Genomic DNA, 24,545 nt, shown 5'->3' on the forward strand with positions numbered 1-24,545 from the left:
CATCTCCAAAATTCAATTCAATTTTATTTATAAAGCACCAAATCTCATCAACAGTCACCCCAGGAAGCCTTATACTGACCCTATAAAAAGGGTACACACTTATTTAAAGATCATTGTTTTAGTTTGGATGTTTTTCCGTCTTATGCCTTTAAGAATATCAAATTCAATATGAACCTTAGTGGTTCTGGGAGGTACTAGAGAATTTTTTTACCCTTTTCTTACTGAATTGAACTGGAATTCCCTATCTTTTGCATATACTGTCTTAAGTTTCATTTGTAAATTGCACTATTTTGAAAAAAAATAAAAATAAAAAAAAAATAAAAATAATGAGGTTTTAATAAGAAAAAAAGGCTCTTAACTCAATGAAAACACCACAGAGCATCTTTTGGACATTATTTCAATACATTTATTGAAAATGAAACAGGACAGCGAAAGCACATTGCTGAGATGTAGTTTTCAGAAAGAGGTGATGTTAAAAAATATAGAGCACAGAAGTAACTGACCATATAATAGTTCATATCTGCTATGACGATGATCAAACAGTAAGTTAGGTGACACAGAACAGTAGCTGTTTCAGACATTTGCCTTTTTTTGGGAGAGGTTGATCTTGTCACCCAGACTCAGGGCCATCCCCTGTGGAACAAAGGAAAGAGGGTTAGCTGCGACACATGCTACATATTAGCATATTTAAAATACAGTGAAATCCATCAGCATTTGGAGATTATTAAATGCAAATTTTTTGTTAACTGCGTGCATTTAAGGATGAAAGTCCACACTTGGGGTACTTTAGAGAGGCAAAAACTGTGTCACTGTGCAAATACTTGCAGAACTGATCAATTATTTCAAATCAAATCAGTCATGTGATATTTTTACAAATGGATGCATTGCTTTACTGAGGGGAAATAAAGTCCACCTAGCCTTTACCTCTCAGATTCTTAAGAGTTCACGGTGTGGCAGCTGTGACCTACCTGACTTTTAGCTCTAATGCGTATGTGTCCATTGACAGGTGCATCGGGCCCCAGGTGGAAAGGCTTCTCAATGCTGACATTAGCCAGGGCATCTTCTCCAAAGATAGAACGAGCATAAAGGTTGGCCGCCATGAAGCCACAGAAGCCAGACAGAGCCTTGTTTATGAGAGAAGAACGTTGGTTAAGAACAACAAACAACATCACAGTATCTGCACATTCATCTTATAAGGAAGCACTGGCATGTCTTATGTTTACATATATTCTTTATATAGTCAGCACAAGAAACTATCCTGCTATACGGCCGCTAATGATTCTTTCCGATGTGCACTGGTGCCAAAAATTTTAATTACCCTTGTTATTTGTATTTGGGAAAGCTGCCAAGATTTAAAAGGTTGTTTACTTTCCTTAGTCTGTGGTTTACAAAATGTTCTCATACCAACCTTTTCAGGAGTCAAACACTTCATGTTGGTGGACTTGAGGATATGCTGGAGATACTCGTTCAGCTCAGTGATGTTGGTGTTCACTGTCACCTACAATAAAGAAAGGACAATCAGTGCTCAATGTTAGTTGAATGTGCATCAACTAAACCCATTTAAAAAAAAAAAAAAAAAAAGAGAGAGAGAGAGAGAGAGAGAGAGAGAGAGAGAGAGAGAGAGAGAGAGAGAGAGAGAGAGAGAGAGAGAGAGAGAGAGAGAGAGAGAGAGAGAGAGAGAACTTTAACATGTCCCACTTTTTGCAAAACGAGTCAGCTTTCAGGAATGTGTTTTAACCCCTTAAGTTTACCTTGTTTTCCCACTCAAACTCTGCCCACATCTGTCTGAATTCTGCATCAGTGCAGGAGGCTGGCTGGATGTAGTCCATGATGTCAATATGGATGTCGCTGAGGACAACGCAGTTTCTGTCGCTAGCAGCTCCTGACACATCGTAGACTGAAAAGAAGAATCCAGACATCCCCACAATTAATTTAAAAAATGCATTTAGAGAAAAAAAAGAAAGAAAAAAAGGTGTGACTTGAGATGTGATGCTAAAAATAGTCAAAAATTCTTTTACCGATGTTTCCAAATATAATGCCATTCTCTGTTGATGCCACCTTCACATTGGCCTTGATGTTAGCAAAATCATGAGGTGCCAGAGTTAAAGGTGAAGGCTTCTCAACCAACTTAAGATCGCCTGCAGGACAGAAAGTTGAATTACATTATAGTAGAAACCCAAATGTGTACAGCCTAAATGAGAGAAAAAAAAACATATTTTCACAGAAGTTGAAAAAACTACACTAACCTAAAGTGGCCAGCTCAAGTGTGCAGTTCTGAAGAGTATCACTGGTCTGATTGACCACCAGCACATCCAGCACAATGTCATACTGGTTCACATGAACGTAGGCTTCAGCATAGACTGGATCTGAGAAGCCCGTCAGCTGGGTCACCTAAGTTGGACAAAATGCATTCATTTAATGATTAATAAACAACCTAGTACAAGCACTCCCTAAACACTAGTTTATTATCTTTTAATAACCTATTAAAAGCAAAGCATGTGCACAAGAAGGGCTTCAGCAGCGGTTGCTGCCATGTTGCCAATAATATGAAATAATATGAACAGTAAATAAGTTAGACTAAGCCGTAAACTTGAAATGCACGCAAACAGCAATAATCAGTCCCTTTCCCTCTTTTTCTGTTCAAAAGCACTACTCCAACATTATCTCTCACATTAATTTCCAGTTTCCTTTTATGGAAAGGCTTTTAGGGGTTAAGTATGGTGCACCTTGTTGAGTTTCGATGCCAGAGGATCGGCGGCCTCCTTCCTCTGAGTGTTGCCCATAGCAGCCAGCAGGCTGAGCTGGAACTGGTCCTCCTTGGAAGTCATCTCATTTTTGGCCGTGAGCTGCATGAAGGATATTGGATCGTCGGCCTGGACCGTTACATTGCGTTTCTCAGACTCTTTCTGTAGTCAGAAGAAGAAACACATGTGGTTATTTTTGGAGGAAATAACAACCCCAATGGAACAACAACAAAAGTATCTATAATGTAGTCTAGTATAGTGAAAATAACACAGCATAGCAAGTTACAAAAAAGACATAAGAAACAGTTGTTCAACAGAAAGAGAATAAAAACAGATGTTATTGTGCAGAACTAAGAGAAACTGGAAAGACAGAGACAATGCTGCTGTCAAGAGAAACTGGTGCACTATAAAAAAAAAAGTTTTCCATCAGTCCCAAAAGTCTTATGTGTATACACATCAGGTTTAAATGATCATCTAGGGGTGTGATATTACTACACTCCTCCTTAGACCTATCAGGGTGCAGGCTCTTGAAAACAAAAGTTGGCTTATAAACATATCACAGGTTTCGTATTAAATTTGGCACCAAAAATTTGCTCATTTTCTGTGTAACGAGGTTGGTGAGTTTTAGGTCAACTTTCATTACCTTCTGTGACAGCTTCTCTTCCTCCAGCCTGACAGCCAGCATGTGTGACAGGGATCTGCGACACTCCTTGTTGAAAATGTCATTCATAAGTGGTGAACACTCTGACAGGACCTTCAGGCACAGTGAGATGCGATCCACATCGTCGTCTGTAATTGGCTTCTTGGGCAGAGAGCACTTACCCAGGTGCAGCACAGTGACCATGATCAACATGGCCTCTGCAACAAAAGACTGCAAGGGGGGGCACCAAGACAGCAGGGGTCAGAAGAAGCAAAGGTAGGGCAAATTATTAAAAGTGCTTTTATTGAAATGAAGGAAGAATAACTTACATTTTGCTTCTTTTTATCTTGAACAAGAGCAACATAGCGCAAAGCCACTTTGGTCAGCGTTGTGGCCAAAGAAGCTGCCACATAGAAGTCTCCATCCATTAGGAAGCCTCTGAGTGGAGGTCTGGAACAACAAATTCTTAATGAGCGAGGTGGATGGAAAATTCAGCACAATGAAGGGTATACAGTGTTAGCAAAATGCTTTTCCTCCATGATGTCCAGTGTTTACCTGTCTTCCTCCTTCTTTGAAGGCCTGGAGGAGCTGAGGGCACTCTGTGTCACATAAGTGCCCATTTCTGTCACAAGTTTCTGAGCTGGAGCTGCGCTCACTTCATCTTCTGGCTTCACCTCACCGGTCTCCTTCTTAATCTCATTCTCCACAATTGGGATCTGTCCCGGGGAGAGACAATTATAAACGTTTTAATCAAAATAGCGTGCGTTACTTGTAATTCTGACAACAATGAACAAACATACCTCTCCCAAGGACCTGCGAACTTCTGTCATCACACTCTGGATGTCTTCCTTGGTGCTGCAGTATTCTCCTAAGATCCACAGTGCCCCCCTGTAAATCCTGAAACAGGACAATTGTGATGAACTTTATAAACAATCACAGTGCTACACAATCAAAGAGTAAGTAGTGACTTCCCTTTAGCAAGCACAGCCTATACAATGGTTTCTTAACCACGAATTGACTTTCATCTGCTCTTTAGACTCATCAGGATTACTTACTTGACAGTTCTGATGGCATGAAAGACTTCCAGCATCTTCTCGATGATCAGGGGTCTCAAGTTGTCAAACCTCTGAATGGCTTCCCGCACAAACTCCAGCACATCGGCAGCAGCTGCCTCATTAGTGTCACTCAAGAATTCCATCAGCTGTAAAACATCAACATATAGAAAATGTTTTATTTTAAAGACCATTTATGATAAAAATGTATATTTAGAAATCTAAAGATATCACGAGAATCTTAAAAGGAAATAAGAGGAAACTCACCACAGGTATGACATTGGCTGCCATGTCAGGAAAACGCACGCTACACGAGTGGAGGGTGCGCACCAAGAGCTGCCTGTACTTATCAGTGTCTTCATGCTCTGTTACGTTGTTTGTTTTGATCACCTCTTTCTTCAAAACAATCACCAACTAGCAGCCAGACAGAAGTCACTACTTTAACACTGTATTCCAGTTTTTCTAGGTGTCAATGCAAAAACAAAAAAAGCAACAACAAAAATACACAAAAGCTGCAAATGTCAACAGACCTCTTCTACATTACGGGATGAAACAAGGTCCAGCGCCAGCTGTAAGGTCTTCTTTCTGACTTCCAGGTCAGGAGTGCTTAGAACACGCAGGATGTCCATCACAAGGTCCTGAATGAAAACGTATTAGTGAGACCCAATTTTTAACACAGTTGGTACTGACACATAACAATTTTTGTATATTTTCTAATAAATTTTATGATCTCAAAAAGACTTCTTTTGGGTACCATTCCTTTCCTTTTATGGTTTCTGTAGTGAAAGAGCCACTAACAACTTTATTTCTTAAGTGCTAGAAAAACTAATAAAAGCCATTATGAGACGTACCTGGAGCACACGCTCATGAGTGGGATGCTCCTTCAGTTCGATGAGACGATCAAGAACGATCAGTTTCACATTATTGTCACTCTCCTTGATGATCAAATCAATGTAGCACTGGGCAGCAGCCTAGAGTCCAACAAAGCACAGAATGCATACAAGCTTTAATAAAGCAAAGATACCAATCTATCTAAACGTAATACAATGTATAAAGCACTGTATAAATGATACAAGACATACACACAACCACTGAAACACTGATGACGTACCTTAATGGCTGTGGGAGCGCTGGAGAGTGTTACAAGGGTGCCAGCAGCCTCATACTTAACCGCCGGGCTGGAAGACTGCAGCAGGTTGTAAATGCAACGGATAAAACGGGCACGCTCAGAAGGGTTAGCATGGCAAACCTAACAGAGGGGAAAAAAGAAAAACAACAAGAACTTGGATGTGAAATCATCCATTGTGCTAAAAGGTTTAGATATGACCACCACAAGCTGTGACTCACTTTGTAAATCAGCTCCACAATAACCAGCTGGAGGATGTCTCCAAAAGTGTGAACTTGGTCAATACATGTGCTGAGGTAGTCCAGAGCTCGATCCTGCAACATATAAATGCATGAATGACAAGGTGTGAGATAGACCTTTGGCATATTTACTGTATGACTAAAAGTAAAAGTAGAAACAGTAAGAAAAGAACAGACAATATGCTACAGACCTGGTCTGCATGAATCAGCATCATGAAAGCATTTCTCTTACAGCTGGCATCTTTCTCATTGACCAGGAAATCATGGATCAGCTCTGGAGCATCTGGGATGAGATGTTCAAAGTTCCTACAAAACAAACAGAGCTGGTTGTTGTTCATGATGAATACAGTTCAAAATTTATACGTTATAATATTTAGCAGCTAGTACCTGTAGATTGTGTAAATGGCCAGGACAGCGTTACGGCGCACATAACTGTGGCGGTGCTCCAGGCAGGCCCGGATCGCTGGCATGAGAGGCTCAAGCAACTCAGACTCCTTCAGCTTGCACAGGAAACGCAGAGTGGAGCCACGGATGAACTCATTGGGATGCTGCAGGTCCTGAAATAGAAGAAATATTTAAAATTAGAATTGCTGAACTGATTTTTTTTAACCTTTAGTTTTCCCCCATTGCTATAGTTATGCAGTAATAAATAGTGTAACCTGATGTGTATATTTAAAAATGCACTGTTTATAGCAGCTGATAGTATATCACTTAGATTACCTTCCTGTAGGCATCACAGACCAGGATCATCTCCTGAAGGAGTTTGCCATCAGGAGTTGTTTTGGGAACAATCTCCCAGAAAACCAGCAGCAGCTTCTTGATGGTGTGGTCTTGAAGCGGCAGCACAAAACGGATTATAGTCATCAGCAGTCCCGGCAACTTCTCGCCATTCAGGATCATGATGATGACCTTCTTCAAGGCTTCAGTTTTGGCCTTGATCTCTCCCTTTTCTAAAGAAAGATTATTATATTTAGCATAGCAATCAGTTATTATTTAAACTAGTCTTCATCGAATTAAATTCATCTGATACTAAACTTCACCAAAAACTCTCAAAGGACGTTGTGAGGTTTTACCCCCCAAAGGACACTGACTTATTTGCATGTTAATGCAAAAAAAGTTAAACCAATCCTGATCAAAGCTTGATGTCATACATCAACAATGCTTCTTTGAATCAAAATTAATCTATAAAAAAAAAAAGATTTGAACTGTTTTTCCCCTAAACCAGACATTATATAATGGCCTATAAAAATAACACTCATACATCACAAATGCATTAAGATGTAGAAAAAAGTGGAGAAAGGCTATTTTTCCCTTTGTACTGTATTTTGAGGTAAGTTATTAAACTTTACAGCAAATGGTTACCTAGATCTGCCTTTAGGCTGACTTCAGAAGGGGGCTCTGAGTCTGAGGCAACATTGATCAGAGTGTAACAAACGTTCTCTGCAGCTGTCATTTTGCTGCTGTGCTTGTATCAGATTAGAAGAATCCAAATGTATGTTGCTCACTGGATAATACCTATGAAAACAGAAAAAGAACAGATTTCGTCAGTGATGGAGAAAACATTTACACTGGTGAAAAAATCTCAGTGAAGTCAAAACTAACCTAATCTCATGGAATACGTTTGCCAGTTCTTCCTCTTTGTTTATGCTAACTATGATCATCAACATGTTTCCACACAAGATAAAAGCACATAGATTTTATACACACAATTTGATAAAGTCCTATACTTATAATTGATCTATATCTGAAATAAAAGCTGTGGTAGTTTGAGTTAGTCAGATCAAGTTGTTGCCTTTTTGTACACATTTTTTTCTGTTTCCAAATAGCATTTCCCTGGTAATCTGTGGTAGGATAAATTTGTCCTAGAATTTCTCTTGTAGATATTCAGAAACTACAGCACATCAGTCCACTCCCTTAATAGCTCAGCTGCACTGGGTACAGTTTTGGATAAATGTTAAACTTATATTACACATTCTTAAGGCCCTCTGTGGATTTGGTTGCACTATATATCGAAATCTTTTAAATCTGTGATATTTTGCCTTCAAGTCATTGAGGTCATCCTCCCAACAACTGCTCAAAGAGCCATCTTCTCACCTAAAAACTTAAGGTGACTGGACCATCGTTATTGCCCCTAGTCGATGAAGCAGTCTGGCTTCCCGGACAAGAACCTCTAAGGTATACCCAATTTCAGCTGCTTTTAGTAGAGTTCATCATGATTTGGCCAAACGTATTGCAAATGTTTTCCATTGCTTTTTGTGCGTGTGTGGATGTTTTTACCAATATTGAAATCTAATTATGTTTTTATTCTTAGTTTCTCGCTTCTCCTTAACTGCAGTTTTATTTTGCCGTCTGTTTTTGTGAGTTCCATGTTTTTAGTTGGGTTCTAGGAGACCTGTATTACAAATGAGTGTGTCAGTAAAGCACTTTGTGCTAACTTCTGTTGCTTTAGAATTTAGCTATAGAGCTACAACTGAATTGCAAAACATACTACTAGCTGAAACCTGGAGAACCAGGTGATTGGTGTTCAGTCTACGTCTGGATTAAACCTGAAAACGACAATTACTTCTCAAAATTAAAGTCAGATCAAAGTTTTCAGCTGCTTTTTACGGAAAATCTTGGTTGCCTTCATCACAAAACAGCATAAGCTAACAAGTCAAAAAATAGTGACACGCAGCTAATAAGCTTTCTAACAGGTTAAATGGCGTTACATGCGTAAAGACAAAAATGCTAAAATAGCAAGGTTTTGCTCATTTTTATTAGTTAGTTGTCCCCAAAGCTGGTTTTTCTAGGTTAAAACACAGAACCAACTGCTGACTATCAAGAATTAGCTGACAGGAGTTTAGCTTTTGCTTCGGTTAGCAATGAAATGGAGGACAGTAACGTTAGCTAACGAGCTTATGAGTTACCACCAGACAGCGAAACAAATGTCACTCATGTTGGTTAAAAATAAGTCCCAAAACCTACCTATCTGCAGGACTATTATCCTCCCAGGTGACCTTCGATGTGCAGTTTGAGATATTTACATCTGTAAAATTTCTCAAAAGCTCCCGCAGGCGAGCTCTCACTCCCTCGGCTCTGCACTACTTCCTAGTGACGTGGAAGATTACTTTACCGAGAGCCACATCACTGCTACCGTGCGCCACAAGGCTCAAACCGAACGCCTGTGCAACACAAACGCAAAAAAATGAAAAAATAAAATAAAATAAAATAAAATAAAATCAATCAGTAAACAAAAAGAAAATCTAACAAGCTGGTCCTCTCTTTCTGCTTAACAATAACACGAGAAAGGCCGTTAATCTTATACTGCCAACTTTAAATGAATATATTGTTATGTATGTTGTCTGTCACCTTGTTTCTATGGTTGAGATACGTTTACTTTTTTAAGCTGTTTTGTAAGTAAGTAAGGCATTATAGTTAACTAAAATTAAACTAAAACAACACAATGAATAAATAATTCTTGCCCTCATAAACATGAAGCAATAATGTTGAGTGAAATGCAAATGAAATATATAAAATCAACAGTTTATGTATCCAAATAATGAATCATTAAGAAAAAAGTAATGGGTATAAACTGAATGCATACCAATCAAGTACATTTAATTAGACCATATTCCATTAAATTTTACATTTTACATTTTACAGTTATGTAAGAAATTACGCGGAACACATACTTAAAATCAAATTATTAAAGTTAGCATTTTGGGGATAAATATTTTTTGACAGTAGATTTGTCAACGAATTTAAAAAAATAAAAACTATAGTTTAGATTTTTTTTTTTAAATTACAATTATTTTGTCAACTTGGAAAGCTAACTAAAAATTTGGTTAAAAAGAAAAAAGAAAAAAAAGAAAAAGTGATGATGATGGCTTTGATAGACATGCTAATTGAGACTTTGGGTATCTACGGGTCTCCTTTCAAAAACATATGTGTTTTTTAATAGTAATACCCACCTGCTGAAGTCTGCCTAATCTCACCTTGATAAACCACCTACACACTACACCTACAAGAGCTGCTCAGGCATAGATAATGCGTGTATGGATGGACCCCGAATTAAAACACGAGTACCTTAACAATAACAGTATGCAGCACCCTCCAGTGGAAGGTTTTAGTGTTTACTTTAGTAACACATTGGATGGGCAGAGACTTGAGTGAATCATATGAGTGCCTCAGAATCTTCCATCCACCCATTATTATCACTTTTCAGTCATGCATCAATCAATGGCCAACAGCACCAAAGCAAAGAGACTATTAGGATATATTTTTAAAAATCTGAATACTTAATTATTTAATTATTAATAATTTCCATGACTGAAAGTGATTTTATACGCACAGATGGTGAATAGACAAGTCCCATTAAAAGTCTGTTAAACAGCAGTTATTTGGTCAGTAGGTTTATGGCAGAATAACGCCCAGTAAAAGAATAATGCTCCCATGTACAGTAACGTGGCACTGTTATTGTTACTTTTTGAGGTGTCAGGTTCTATGTGTTTATACACCACTTATTATTTATCTCTGGCTCTCTTCCACAGCATGTCTTTATGCTGTCTTCCTCCCCTCACCCCCAACCAGTATGGCAGATGGCTGCCTATCCATCAGCCTGGTTCTGCTGGAGGTTTCTTTCATTTAAAAGGGAGTTTTTCCTTCCCACTGTTGCCAAAGCACTTGCTCATAGGCGGTCATCTGATTGTTGGAGTTTTCTCTGTTTCCTCTGTATTCTCTAAGCCCTTTACCTTACATTATAAAATGCCTTGAGACAACTATTGTTGTGATTTAGCACTATATGAATATAATTGAATTGAATTAAATTGTCATATCAGGCTTTCACAACGCTGTTTTGCAAACTATCTGTTGTAGACGCCACAGTAGGCAAAATTGATCCCAACACTGATTAATTCCCACTTCCACAGACCCGTTTATTGCGCTAATTCAAACTGAAGCTGATAAAGAAGATTTATGGCTCAAGTTAAGAGCAAAGTACACTTATCACAAAGAGCCCTGCCAGCCAGGGAACAAAATACATGTTTGCTTCATACAGATGGATGATGAGCCTTTTGGAAATGATAAGTAATCATAGGATTGGCATTTAACACATATCCTGTTCAACGGGCATGCTTACTTTTGGGGCAGTAACGTCATATTGTGCCAGACCATTCAGATTAGCTTAAGAAGGAATATAAAAGGTCATTGTTACTTATATTTCACATAATCGTAGTTGCCAGTATAAGCGCTGACTTTCATTCATTTTGCTTGTGTGTATTTTCATGCAAAGCACAGTTTATTAAATTAAACAAACTCTGTCTGCACCTTGCCCTTCCACTGAGCTCCGCTGCAGAGACAAAGATGTAACCAATCAGGGCTACATTACAAATGCCTTAATTTTAAGGGGAAACACTTTAAGGGCTCTGTGACTGACTAAAGGAAACTGCAGTCATTATTAATATTATTAATGAAATGTGATTTTCTACTGTGTCGGTGGAAAAATGACAGAAATAGCAGCTCTAAGAATAGTCTGTTATGGCGTCAACATACTTTCTTCTGCATGATTAAGGTAACCTGAGACTGTCAGTTTAATTCATGGGACTTCAGCAATGCTTAGCAGTGGAAAGGAGTTTTTTAAAGGCCAATTTCTTGGTTTCTGCCATTCTTTGCACATTTGGCATATTAATGAAAATGGGGAAATGCCTTCTGTGCAGTTCAGTGCAGGTGATCTCTACACAGTAATAGTAATTTAACCACAGCTCGCTCGAACCAGGAAGTCATTTTTTTTTTAACTCAAAGAGATGTCTAAGCCTATCATCAGCTAAAAAGAAACAACAAAGCTCACAAGCTGGCTACAAAAAACAACCATCAGTATGGTTTTGTAACAAATGCTAAAACAGTTGAATTAAAACGTGTAAGGTTTTTAAGACCTAATCTTTTATAAATACCAGCAATCCTTGTCCCTAGTGAGACTTACAATTGTAATAACATAAAAAATAACATTAAAATAACATTTTTAAAAAACTACATTCAGCAGATTTTTGTAATTTTTAAGAATCTATATATGAATATAGATCTGTTTTCATCACTTGTAGTTTAAATCAGACATTATTTAAAATATATACAGTGAAATAAAGTACACTTGTATAAGCTGCACTTTGGAATTTGCAGTTAGGATTTTAACCTGTTTTGACTTTATTCACCATGCAGTAAAGGAGAAATTTACTGTGCAAAATTATGGTGAAAAAATTATTTGCCCTTGTTCTGATATCAGTCTGGAACACTGACTAATGTCAAAGAACCCAGAACAACATCTAAAGAACTGCAGGCCTCGCTTGCCTCAGTTAAGGTCAGAGTAAGAAAGTAAGAAAGAGGCTGTGCAAAAATGGCATCTGTGGGAGAGCTCCAAGGGGAAAACCACTGTTGAGCAAAAAGAACACAAAGGCTTGTCTCACACTTCCCAAAAAACATTTCGATGATCCCCAGCACTTTGGGGATTTTTTTTTCTTTAGGAGTGACTAGGTCAAAGTCTAGACTCCAATCTAATCAGGATGCTTTGGCATGACCTTAAACAGACCATTCATACTTGAAAACCCTCCAGTGTGGCTGAATTATAACAATCCTACAAATAAAAGTGAGCCAAAATTCCTCCACAGCAAACGCTTGATTGAGAGTGGATGTATCCACAGCTAAATAAATAAATAAATAAAAAATTAAGGGAGTACTTAAATCACACATAAATCATAATGATTTAAATGTTCAAGATCAAAAAAATGTTTTAACAAACGCTGTGTAATTTGTAAAAAATAAAATAAATAAATACATAATAAATGTTAAAAATGGTCCGAGTGCCCCTTAAATGTTTTAGCGGCATAATTTTGTATATGTCTACATTACGTCCGTGGATAATGGGTGATATTCACTGTTGTTTGGTTTAGCCTGATCAGATCGATAAAATCGAGAATCGATTGAGCTAAAGACAGGCAAACCAAACGATCACAGTGCAAGTCGATGGATCCAACGACTGCGAAAAGCAGCGATGACATTTTAACCAGAAGACCAAAACAATTTCGGCGTCGTGCAGTATCATTTTATTTAAATTAAATTACATTTATTTGTATCTAATAATAAGCGAGAGAGGAGAAAGAGTCAACACTACAAGAAACTCTGCGTTAGTGGGTTTATTTATGAAGCGAAGACTTCCATGAAGCCTTTGCCACACATATAAGATGAATAGTGAACTAACAAAGACTTCCCGTGCACACAAGGGATGCAGACAAAACAAGTAAACTGCATTGTGGGACATCCTGCGATGGAAATTTAACAGTTTTCCTCGCTATATTATATTCTAATGAGCTTCTTCTGTCTAATCGTACACTGCTGCTAATATTGGGTTATAAAGTCTCAGGATTGGTTCGGTCTGTGGGCTCAGCGCTCCACATCGCAAAAATAAGCCATGCAGTGTGAGTTGTGGCCTATAGCCGGCGACAGAGAGCCCCATTTCTGTAAAAACAACATCTCACCTTCTTTCTTTAGTCCAAGTGCTGGAGCACGTTTGAGTGACCATGGAGTGCGTTTGCTGTCATGTAGTTGAGCGTTAATACGGCGTGAATAGCAGGAGAGGGGGACTTTCGCGTGGATACGAGGAGCCACAGTCGAGCCATGGCTGCACGGGAGGAAGGAGAGGTTTTGCACAGTAAAACAAGGCACCACGACGGAGCTGGAAGTGTAAACAGCTCAGAAGGCTTCAGGAACGGCTATGTGAAGAGCTGCGTCACCCCCCTGAAACAGGACCATCAGAGGGGATTTTTGTTTAGCGTGTGCAGGTTTTGCAACGAAGACATTCTCAGCTCCAAACTGTTAAAGGTCTCTGCCCTGTACGTGGGCGCTTTTGTGATTTTCGCGGTCTCCTTTCTAATTTCCAGGAGCTTGCAAAGTGACTCGCTTTGGGATTTGCGGACTTTTTTGTCGGGCTTCTCCCAGTCCATCAGTCCTTTATTCAGCATAGGATGTGCTTTCTTCTTCCTGACACTTTACCTGAGGAGGAAAAAGAAGGAGAGCACCAAATGCTGGCTGGTGTCACTGCCAGCATCGTGTTACCTCGGGGATTTTTTGGTCTTGCGGTTTTTACAATGGGGAGAGGACCAGCACCAGATGCAAATGGTGGGCAGGTTGTTATTCGTGTTGGGATGTGTGGGTCTGCTCACGCTGATCCCAACGCTAAAACTCAAACACAGTGTTCTCATACTGGTTTTTGCCAGCGTTGTGTGGCTTGTTTCTTTCACAAGTTTGAGCGGTCTGCCCGCACTGCTCAGACCGCTCTTTGCCTGCTTTGCGGGGGTTTCTGGCTCCCTGTTGGGGCTCTGCTTTGACCGCTACTACCCGTCGAGGGAAGCACCGAGTGGGATTTCCAGCGCGGAGGAAAAGGTCCCTGTGATCAGACCTAGGAGAAGGTCCAGTTGCGTGTCGCTGGGGGAGACGTCGACCAGCTATTATGGCAGTTGTAAAATGCCTCGCAGACCTTCGTTGCCCTGTATATCCAGAGAGCAGGTAGGTCTCCCCCCTGCAGGACCACGTCTGTTGCTGCTGTTGTTGTTGTTGTTGTTGTTGCAAAAGTAGGCCCACTGTTCATCCACAGCTACTCTGAGTGCACATGTGCACAAGTTGAAAGCACAATACTGTATCACTAAAGCCCACACAGAGCATTTACAAAAGTCACTTTGGTAGAATTTGTTTTCCAAATTCAATATGGTTGCTGCAGGTTGCTTCTAACACGTATATAATATTCTTATATTAATGCTAATAATCTGTGATCGATAATGTCAAGCAAATGGCCAAAACCCCGATTTTAACCCTGAAACACAATGCTACCATTGGTTTGAAGTGCACTCGGATACAAAACTTAGGCAGTGCTGTCTCTCCACATTTTCGTGGGAATGTCCTCACCGAAGAGCTCGTGTGGCACACAAGCCATAAAATGCAAGTGCACGTCAACATCCTCCTGGCAGCATAACAGCACAGCCAGCAACAAAGCAAGTGATGTGGGCTCAGTCCCACATGACAAACAGTCAACAACACAAAATGATGGCGAGCGCGCACTGGCATCTTTCAGTGTCCACAATTCCACAGCAGAGCCTGCGGTGCTCCTTTCCACTTTGCAGCACTTCTGAAAACCGATACACCCACATGGAGTGATATGCGTACAAAATGAAGACTATCAGGTTGCATGCAATATGTTGGGAGCAAACAGCTTACGCCGCCCGTCGCCTTAATTTAAGTGTAGGCAGTGTAGACAAATGCCAGCATTATTGTTGCCAGTGCTATTCTTTAGTGGATGCCAAGCCATCAGTTCACACACATTGTTTTGTGTCCTTCGAGGTTTGTTAGAAATGATAAGAGAACTAAAAATATATGTCCAGTTTGTCTCAGTTGTGCTATTTCCAGTAGTTGTTTTTAACCTCATTGTGTTGTGTGCCGTTAGAAGCCTGATAGTCACATTGCACTAGGCCTCAAACAGAGCACCGAAAAGTTGAATGCACCTTGTGTGTTGCTGAAAATGATGGAGAAGTGAATAGTTACATGGTAGGTTGTAATATCTGTGAATTAGGCTTTGGGATTAAGGCCTCAGCTCCAGCATTTGTCAGCTTCTCATTATTATTATTTATAAGAACTGACCTTAAATATTTTTGGGAAAAATATTTGAATAGAAGTGGAAATTTGCAAAGTCAACCCAACAAAAGCAAAGAACTGTTGCCTCGCTGTGTGCCTGCAGTTAGTTTTTAGGCTTTTTGCTGATAGGAATTTAATTTAAAATTACTGGGCAATACTGCTTTCAGCTAAAAAGTAAAAACGGGACACTGATTGCAAATTAACAAATTAATAATAAACTTTAGTTCCCACATGTTATCATCACAGTATCCTGGCCTCTCTTCCAGTGAACACTAAAGCAAAGAGTTTTTCTTTGTGACTAGAAGAGACAAACAGCTTAAGTGCTCTCCATCTGCTGCGTGGACACATGCCAGTCAGGTGAATTAAAGCCTGGATTGCCCGTTAGTTGTCAATGTGTGAGTGAGTGTGTAGTGAAGAGCTATCAGGGATGTTTGTGTCTGTTTTATATTGCACATAAGTAATAATTAATGATTTAAAGACCTGACCGTTTCTGTGTCAGATGCAGATTTAAAAAAAAATAAAATACAGAGACAGATAAAAACACTCAGGGTTCATTGGTAATGTCAAACACGTTATTTATTTTCACATAACAGTTCAGTTCATAACAGTTCTGCATTTCTGACTAGGGTACTGGTTTCTGTCTTTCAGTTGCAAAGACAGGAGGTTGTTTTTCTGTTTGCAGCAACATGTGGTTTTCAATATAAAATGTCTATCGCCTTGGGAAAACCGATTTAAAGTTCAACCCCAATGCAGACACAAGTCAAGATGCTCTGGATCAGAACTACAGACATGAGTGTGCGACTAGAGTCAGACTAAAGATATTCAAATTGTGCTTTCAAATCTCAAAACAGAACATTAGAATCATTGTCAGATCACAGTTGCATGCTATCATGCTCCCTCATCGCACGCAAAACTGCATGTTGATTTGAACTATTATGTACTTTATTAGCGCTAACTTCAGCATCAGTGCTTTTTGCACCATCATGTATAACAGTTCCATTAATGAAATGGGGCTCGTCAGGGCTTAAACCCACGGCCAACAACCTTTAACAAAACAGATAATGATGTAAACACAGCTTCCCTTTTTTTAATCTCTGATAAAAGACCGTTTTATAACTGTGGCAGTGCAGAAAATAATGGAGCAGATAGAGGACATTCCAGTTGATGCGTCACATTTCTCCGTATGTTTTTTTTATTTGTATTTTTACATTATGATACTCCTTGTGTAAAAAGAAAGAAAGAAAAGGATGTAGCGCACAACAGTGGCTGTTTTTTGTCATCAAGTGGAATTTTGCAAAGTTGAGACTCATCTATATCCTGTGTTTGGTGACTTTAGCGGGTTCTGTCAGAAAAATCAAAAACAGCCTTTAGTCTTTCTACAATACATCTATTCACAATAGTAGGAAGCTTTTTTTAAAGTCATGATTGAACTAGCAGATATGCTCTCAATAACGCGCCATTGTTATTAGTCTTGTTCCATCATGAATACCCTTAAAAAAGGCAGCTTCAGACAGTGCAACTCCTAAGAGACACCACAGTCAGATATATATTTATACCTTTTTAGGCGCATGTTTCTAACAACAATAAGTAGCAGATAATGAGTAATGTTTAATTGGTGCTTACAATAAGTGTAAGTAAATCAAGGACATTTTCCATGTTTCTTTTCCACTGAGCTAATGTCACTGATGACAGACTTCCTAATTTGAAATGTGAATCTATTGAAACAAGATCCCAGCCGCTGTGGCATTATATTGCAATAGTAATGAGACAAGATTATATCCAGTGACGAAACATAGAATTAGAAGAATTTTCCCTGGAAATTTGAATTAAATGCATAAAATAACAACTTTAGTGCTTTTAAGTTAACAATAATTAAAATAACTTAACATTGTAACTTGTAGGAAGTCTGCACGATAATGTCACATAATACCACTGAAAAATGTATATCACTATGTAACCATATTAGTTATTTCCATCCACTCTTGGCTCTTCCTGTCACATGGAGCGCCACTAGCGAGCGCTCCGGCAGCGCTCGATGGGGTAATTTGTTTACATATTTCAGTTGCACGTCACCAGCGGATAGTATCTGCCTCTTCAAAGCCTGTTTGTAGTCAACGGTGTGGTTTTTCCTCAAGTGGGGGAAAAAGTGTGTCTTCACCCAGCAAAATTCCCGTGCTTTGTTAAAGTAGCTCCCTTTTTTGGTCCTAAATCATCATCGGAAGCTGACTCACAGCTCTTACGCTCAGATGTGCCTGGGCCTAAAAAGATAAAATATTAAAAAACAATTTGTGCAGTTTCCCTTTTCACCTTCTCCTTTTTGAGGAGTGCTGGATCTCCTCTAGTATGTAAAAAAAGCCAACCTTTAACTTGATTTTCATGGTATTGAGGTTCACAGAGAAGTGAATCTGGCAACTATGGCAACACGTCTGTTGATGCGGCCAAAAATCATACTTTAGTCAGCACCGTGTGTTTCCCTTTGCTTGAGATCGTTACTGCTGGATGTTCTGTCTTAGACACGTGAGGACCTCACAGTAGAAGGTATATGATTATAATCTGCCTCTGGGAGACAAATTCATGTACTACCTGATGAATGTTGAAAACAAAATGCTACACAGCACATGCTTGTGGCTACACGCCAGGTCCAGTGTGTTCCTTTTATCATTTGACTAGATATCCAGCTCTTATCACCAGATGTCGGGCGTGTTTATATAAAATTTCTTTCTTTGCTGTGTGTCCTTTCCAAGAGGTCCATGATGAGGTTGCAGAGTGCACAATGAAATAGAGTGTAATTGGACTTCCAGGAAGCAATAAAAAAAAAGCAAACGTTTCTAAAGTGAGAGATGTACGACGAGATGGTGTTGACATGGATCATTGGTCATATTAGAGTTATGTATGGTTTTTGACTTTTATGGGCTCGTTCCCAAAACTTTTTGATCACGCCTCATGAGAGGAGAGACATAATTTTGTGCTAAATCATTTTTTAAGTGTCTTTCTAGAACGTCTCTGATTTTGTTAAAGTTACACCACAACATATTTTCGTCAGACAGTAATAACTTCTTAACTTCTTTCAAATCACTGTTTATGAGCGAGAAAAATCATTTTTCTTTATGTTAGGGCATTTTTTACTGCCTTCTTTGCCTGTCTTCTCTTTCTTTAAGTTTTATTTTCAATTGCAAAGTAGTCAAATTACAAAAGTCTGTTTTTAAAAGTACCCTACTATTTAATCATTGATCTTTCTTTTTGGTATTTTTGGTATCACTAAGATAGAACTATAATGATGGTTTACAGGTGCCACAGATATATACTTCTATATCCATTTGGTTCATTATGCAAAGCCTTATTTTAATTTTACACCTCAAATGTATGTACATAACAAGTACTGTCTGTAATATGCACATTCTAGCAGATTTTCCTTAAATTGTGTAAAACAGTGTACATAGTTTTTTGGTGTGCAGATATTGTTTATGTAGCTGGCTCCCAAAATTTTATTTGTCTTGCTTTGCATTGTGTTTCCACCGTCGGCCTTACACTGGTGGAGGTGGAACAGTATGAGTAAAAACATGGTAATAAAAGCAGTTTTAACCTAGTTTTTTCCCCCCTAAAATCTCGTTTACAAATCACTTCTGTGAGTTAAATGTGAGGATACATTTATGAACATACTGTTTTAACCTTAAAGCTTTAAGATGTTTTTCTTTTAAAGTGTTATGTCAGCCACCAAGTATTGCTCACAAAGTCCCCAGTCACTTGAAGGTATTATTCCAATTTCTGGTACATTACAGTACCAGAAATTGGTTAACAATTGTGTAGAACTAGTATTTCTTTGATGTTTAGACAAAAGCCATCACCGTTGTTTCTTAAAGGTAAAGTTAGGAATTTTGGACTCCAGAGTTGCTGTAGAATAACTTGAATTGAACTTAGGGTATGCACTGCTATTACACTCCGTTGCAGTCCTGACAGAACCAAAGGCCGAGGAGTTATTCCTGTTCCTGTTATAGTTTTTTGAAGTCCGGTGCCTGGGGCGCATGCTTAATTGGTCCATTGCAATGTAAATTCTCTAGGAAAAGCCCCTAAAAAACCAGCAGGCATATCTGAAAGGAGTTTTGCCCTCACTGTCTGATGACAGAATCTATGTCGCTCTGACCGAAGCGGACCCTAGTGGACTGGGAGACATGGGTTTATTAGATAGCAAAAATCAGGATTTACAATTGTGTTCCCAATTAAATTTGGAATTAAAAATTCAATCATTCAGTCCCTAATTTCAGTTACCAAAAGTTGGCATTTGAAAATTAATGAAAAGGTTTGTAGTCATAAAAAATATTTGATGGAATACAATACAACAGCAAGTCAAGTATCATGACTGGCTAAAAAAGGAGCATCCTGGTTCGACAAATTGTTTAAGAATTGAAAAATCATGTTTGTGAATGGAAAATTGAATGTCCAGTCAAATATTATTACCTTTTAGAAAATCCGATCACCTGATGTCTGAATGTGTAATCTGAATCAGTTTATACATTTCAATACTGCATCTAAAATGCAAAGTAAAGCTTTCTAAATAAAATCAGGAAAAGCTGAAGCCTTCTCTGACTCGGTGTCCATTTATGTGGAGTGGCAAAGTGTCCTGTACGACGGAGTTATACAAAGAAAATGAAGGAAGCATTTTGTTTTAGTAAACTACTGATTTGTAATTACTGGTTCATTGCCATAAGTGACAGGCTTTGGAAGAGCTTTATTTTGAAAAGACTGAACCTCCAAACAGGTGTAATATGTTAGCTACGTAACACCTCCGACTCTGAAGACATTTAAGCACATTCACGGTTCCACTCGTGTCCACTCAAATCATGAACTTTTTATTTTAACTGTATACTGTTTACTACCTTTGTAAATTTTATCTGTCATTTTTTAAATACTCTCAGGTAGTGGGCAAGCATAAAAATGAAATAGACTTTGCCGTTACAGCCTTACTTAATCTTTTGTCAACCGCAACTCTACAATTTAAATAGAATTGTACCAACTGCACTAGTGTCAGCGCTTCTTTGGGCAAGAAGCAAATGCAAAAATGAGAGGACATCATCAGGATTTCACCTTGAGTCAAAAAACTACTTTACTATTCTTGAAAGCCAATTTCTCAGCTCTCGCTGCTTGTGACTGTATGGGAACAGTTTCTGTTGTTAGTTGAGAACACGATTTTTTGTAATGTGTGATCCTTGAATGTGTCAGATTGACAAGATAGGAAAACCCTTTGTGGTTGCTGTCACCTTAAATTCAGGCTATGAATTTTAGACTTAGTTTTAGTTTCAGTTAATGTTAACTTGTGCTCTCAGTTTTACGTTTTGTCACTCAAAATCTGCACAGCCAAAGCATTGTGGGTTAACTGCAATCGCAGAATCTTTGATTTACTATGTTAACTGTGTGTGTTAAATTCTTATTTAATAGATATTTTAAACAGATCAATGATTTCAATCTGACTTAGTAAAAACTATATTTCGCTAATTTCATTGTGGGATCAGTCTTGCACTTTGAGACTGTCTAATAGTCATAAGGGTCACCGGATGGAAAAAACAAACAAACCCAAGAACCCACAAACCAAGTGAAAATTTATATTAACCGCTCCATATTTGGTTATGGGCCTTTAGAATAATTTATCTCCAATGACTGTTTTTCCAAAACAGTGATTTTATTGTCCAACCCTCTCTGTCAGCGTGCGTCTGTGAGATCAACTGAGGTATTTTGAGACGGAGAGAGTAAAGTAGACTTAATTTTTTTTTAAAGTAGGATTAATGTATTTGGGCTTTCATGGCAGAAATCTAAAAGCTCTGCTTCATGACTAAGACCTCAGAGGCTGTATTAGCAGGCCAGTGTTGAATTCAGGGAGACAGCCCTTTTATGTGTGGTTACCACTTCACGGGGGCAAGAAGAAGTAAATAATACACTTAACTAACCCCCTCTCCCATCAGCGCAACCCCCACCATGCAGACAGGAACAGAGAAGCAGGCTGTAGAGAGAAAGGTTGGAGGGAGAGCAGCGAAAACGCAGAGCAGCTCTCAGCTGTCACGTTAGCTTGCTGTAAAGCCATGTGGAATGATATAACATTGACGTCACAACCAAGTGACGTACAACAGGGTTATTGCAGAGAAGGGGGGGGGGGGGGATTACAAGTCTTATTAATTGCCTGGTAGTATATAATGTCTGCCTCCAGCAGCGATGAGAAAGAGCGAAGCACTCAGTCTTTAGGCAGTGTGCAGTATGAAGTGTGTTTTGGTGGAAAAAAGGTGCCACAAAAAAAAAAGAGTCTACTTCATATCAACTTATTCATTCAGAAAATCACATAAAGGTCCAAAATATATAGAAATTATATATTTATCTGTAATTATACTTTGCTTTGATATATGCATATATTTTGCTGGCAGTTTATTTAATTCTGTAAGCACTGTGTAAGTTAATGTTTACTTTGAGCAAATCCTGCCTTATCAGTATTTTCAGAAAAGCAGTCACGTATGTGTTGGAGAATCAGTGCTTGTAATCTGCTCGGGCCTAAATGCAGTTGATCTACAGATCAAATCGTGGTGAAAAACGTACGTTTTTACTGTTATGCGTCTTTAGCCTCTTCATGTGTTGTTTGTGGAGATGTAAACCCTTGATGCACGTTTAGTTTTCCCCCCCTTTGATTTGCTGTTATATCAAAACTGAAACACTGTCTGAGCAATGTATATTAAATTCAGGAGTAGTGTGTGTGTGTGTGTGTGTGTGCATGTGTGTGTGTGTGTGGACTGCATGCTGAAACAAGCACTGTTTTGTGTTCCAATACACATTTAATCCTGGTCATTGCATCTTTTTCAATTTGGTATTAAGTATGAAAAAAGCATATATATCTCATATTTTAATTGTATAAAAGATAATCAAATCAAGTCTGATTGGCTGAGATTGGGCCACTCGGGGCCTGATATTTACAGAGGATGCATCGTGAACACTTAAGACAGCACTGATATGTAGTTTTATGTTGTTGTTGTTTTTTTTTTAACTTAGAAAATAATTTAAAATAAAATAGTAGACGTGTTTGTGTAGTATAAAAAAAATTTAATCATTGTTTTTTTTCCCTCTCAGTCCAAGTCAGACAAGAATAGTTTTCAAATATAGGAATTGTGTTTTTCTTGGTTTCTAAATTGAAATGGAAATAGCCATTTTTAGCGAAAGTGATAATTCTCTGGGACAAATTGTGAGCCAAGCTGAGCCTCTGTTGAACTGAAGGAGAGTGATACATGAGGGGTAAACTGTGTGTTTAGGAGGTTGTGTAACAGTTGCGATATCAAGACCAAGATGTCCCAATTCTCAACGTAGCAACTTTTCACTGATTCCACAGGTAGCTTTCATAATATAGGTAACAATTTTATAAATATTAAATTAATCAGTAATATTGTCCGTATGAGTGATGGAAATTCTTCAGGTGTTTCTGTTTGAAAAGTGTATAATTTGCAAGCCCCAGTTGGGAATTGCACTGGTTAAAACTCTTGCTTTTTGGGATTGGATCCAGATGGGCTGCCGTGATAGCTTCTGTGAATTCTGCTCCCAGCCCGCTTTCTTTAAAGTCAAAACTAGTTTGCGTAGCTGCTTTTAATTTCTCATCGCAGCGGCAGAAGTGTTAGAAAGGGTTAACTTGTGCGAGGCGCAGAGTGAAACAGGATGCAGCGACTGCATTGTCAGCCTGCTGGTGTGAGTGCAAACAGATGAGGAAATGCTGGAGCGGGTACTCCAAAACTCGGGTTGCCCTGGAAACGGTTTGCGTCATGATCACCAGCAATTAGCTTGCAGCTCTTTAGTTTTCATGATAGGTCTACCAGAGCTTAGCCTAATGACTCTGGTGTCTGAGGAGTCACTGTCTAAAAGGGGGCTGAAAAAAAATTATGAATTTATAGTTTTATTTTCTTTGGTTTTTGTTGTTGTTGTTGTATTTTTTTTTAACATTTTGTTTACAAGACTAACAATAAATTACAGTTATTTGAGGGATTAGTTATGGCAGCATGTCCCCTGTTTCTTATTTGTCTCTAATGAGCCTTAATGTGCTGTCCCGACTTTGTCTCAGCCTGTATTATTATCTATACAAAGCTTATTTGTGCTGAGTTTGTGTGTTGTTGAGGCCCAGAATGTTGGACTGGTCAGAGCGATGCGGAGCCATTGCCATCAGATAAATCTGGGCCATTAAAAAAAAAAAAAAAAAAAAAAATCTGCAACTGTTGTGCCAGCCTCCCATACTTTGCATATCTTGGCTTCTGCTCAGGTTTTCTTAAATACACCACGAGATTCCCCACAATTCAAACATTTTAGGTGGCGTTGCTTTTTAGGTTCAGGCTGAGGTAGCTGAACTTTTCACGTGCTGGCTGTTTGCTCAGTCCAGTGATGGTGTGTGAGCAGCGTGGTAGGGTTAAATTTGACTGCTGTGACATAGATGGTGGGAGCCCCCTGTGAGAATTTAAGCGTGGAGAAGGAGAGGTTAAGGATGTAATAAATTTCAGTCTAACGTAAAAGAGCACATGCCATGGGTTTTACTGACTGTTAATAGTCTCCAGACAACTTTATTGACATAACCTAATCTTTTCCTCCAATGTTCTTAAAGTGTTTTCAGCTTTTGCTGGTGATTCGTTCTTACAATTATCATTTTTTGCCTTGCAATCTTTCTCCCTCGTCTTTTCTCTCGCTCAGTATCTGTTTCTCATTCTCTCTGAGTTTCTTTCTGTCTCTCTGTGTGCGCCTCTTTTGAAAACGGTGTCAGCACTGCTGCTTTTACACCAAAAGGCTGTTGCTAAGTGACGGTTGACGTCAGCCGCAGCTACAGAGGAGGGCTTGTGTGTGTTTAGCAGCTGAGGGCAGATCCTACTGAAAAGGGCAAAACTGTGAAGCGCTATTAGTCACTGCAATGAAAACCCTAACTCCAACCAACAAGATCGTCATTTGCACTAACTGTGCACGAATTATTCAGAGCAACTCATGTTTAAAAGTAAATATTTTAAAGTGGATTGATGAGGTTTAGACTCATATATATTCTTTTGTAAGGGGGGGGGGGGGGGGGGGGGGACTGCACCCGACCAATCCCCACCCCCTTTT

At 38.9% G+C, this 24,545-nt stretch overlaps 2 protein-coding genes across 3 annotated transcripts in view; one reads left to right on the top strand and one right to left on the bottom strand.

Annotated features, from left to right (window-relative positions):
* Positions 1-383: 383 nt before the first annotated feature.
* Positions 384-8,912, bottom strand: copb1 (COPI coat complex subunit beta 1). The gene is made up of 22 exons (XM_082527089.1): positions 8,766-8,912; positions 7,164-7,316; positions 6,522-6,751; positions 6,189-6,358; positions 5,993-6,107; positions 5,784-5,876; positions 5,548-5,685; positions 5,288-5,407; positions 4,967-5,074; positions 4,704-4,850; positions 4,440-4,585; positions 4,185-4,281; positions 3,940-4,100; positions 3,714-3,834; positions 3,388-3,615; positions 2,727-2,906; positions 2,247-2,391; positions 2,019-2,138; positions 1,752-1,897; positions 1,409-1,498; positions 969-1,124; positions 384-633 (listed from the first exon to the last, which is right to left on the bottom strand). The coding sequence occupies exons 2-22, from the start codon at positions 7,252-7,254 to the stop codon at positions 574-576; spliced, it is 2,862 nt and encodes a 953-aa protein (XP_082383215.1). The 5' UTR covers positions 7,255-7,316; positions 8,766-8,912; the 3' UTR covers positions 384-573.
* A 4,375-nt stretch (positions 8,913-13,287) lies between these two features.
* Positions 13,288-24,545, top strand: part of pde3b (phosphodiesterase 3B) — a 47,149-nt gene continuing 35,891 nt past the window's right edge. For both annotated transcript variants that reach the window (XM_082527070.1, XM_082527071.1), the window contains exon 1: positions 13,288-14,330. In XM_082527070.1, the coding sequence (XP_082383196.1) occupies positions 13,443-14,330 (888 nt within the window). In that variant the 5' untranslated portion in view covers positions 13,288-13,442. The remainder of the gene's footprint in view (positions 14,331-24,545) is intronic.

The sequence above is a fragment of the Aulonocara stuartgranti genome, assembly GCF_965226115.1.
Source record: "Aulonocara stuartgranti genome assembly, chromosome: 1".
Lineage (NCBI taxonomy): Eukaryota > Metazoa > Chordata > Actinopteri > Cichliformes > Cichlidae > Aulonocara > Aulonocara stuartgranti.

What these genes read in the sequence shown, in the direction of transcription:
- copb1 (XM_082527089.1), bottom strand. Translation starts at nt 7,254, where the DNA reads ATGACAGCTGCAGAGAACGTTTGTTACACTCTGATCAATGTTGCCTCA. An exon ending in GCGCTCCCACAGCCATTAAG is followed by an intron (nt 5,408 to 5,547) that starts GTACGTCATCAG and finishes GTTGGACTCTAG; the next exon opens with GCTGCTGCCCAGTGCTACAT. An exon ending in TCAAAGAAGGAGGAAGACAG is followed by an intron (nt 3,835 to 3,939) that starts GTAAACACTGGA and finishes TTGTTGTTCCAG; the next exon opens with ACCTCCACTCAGAGGCTTCC.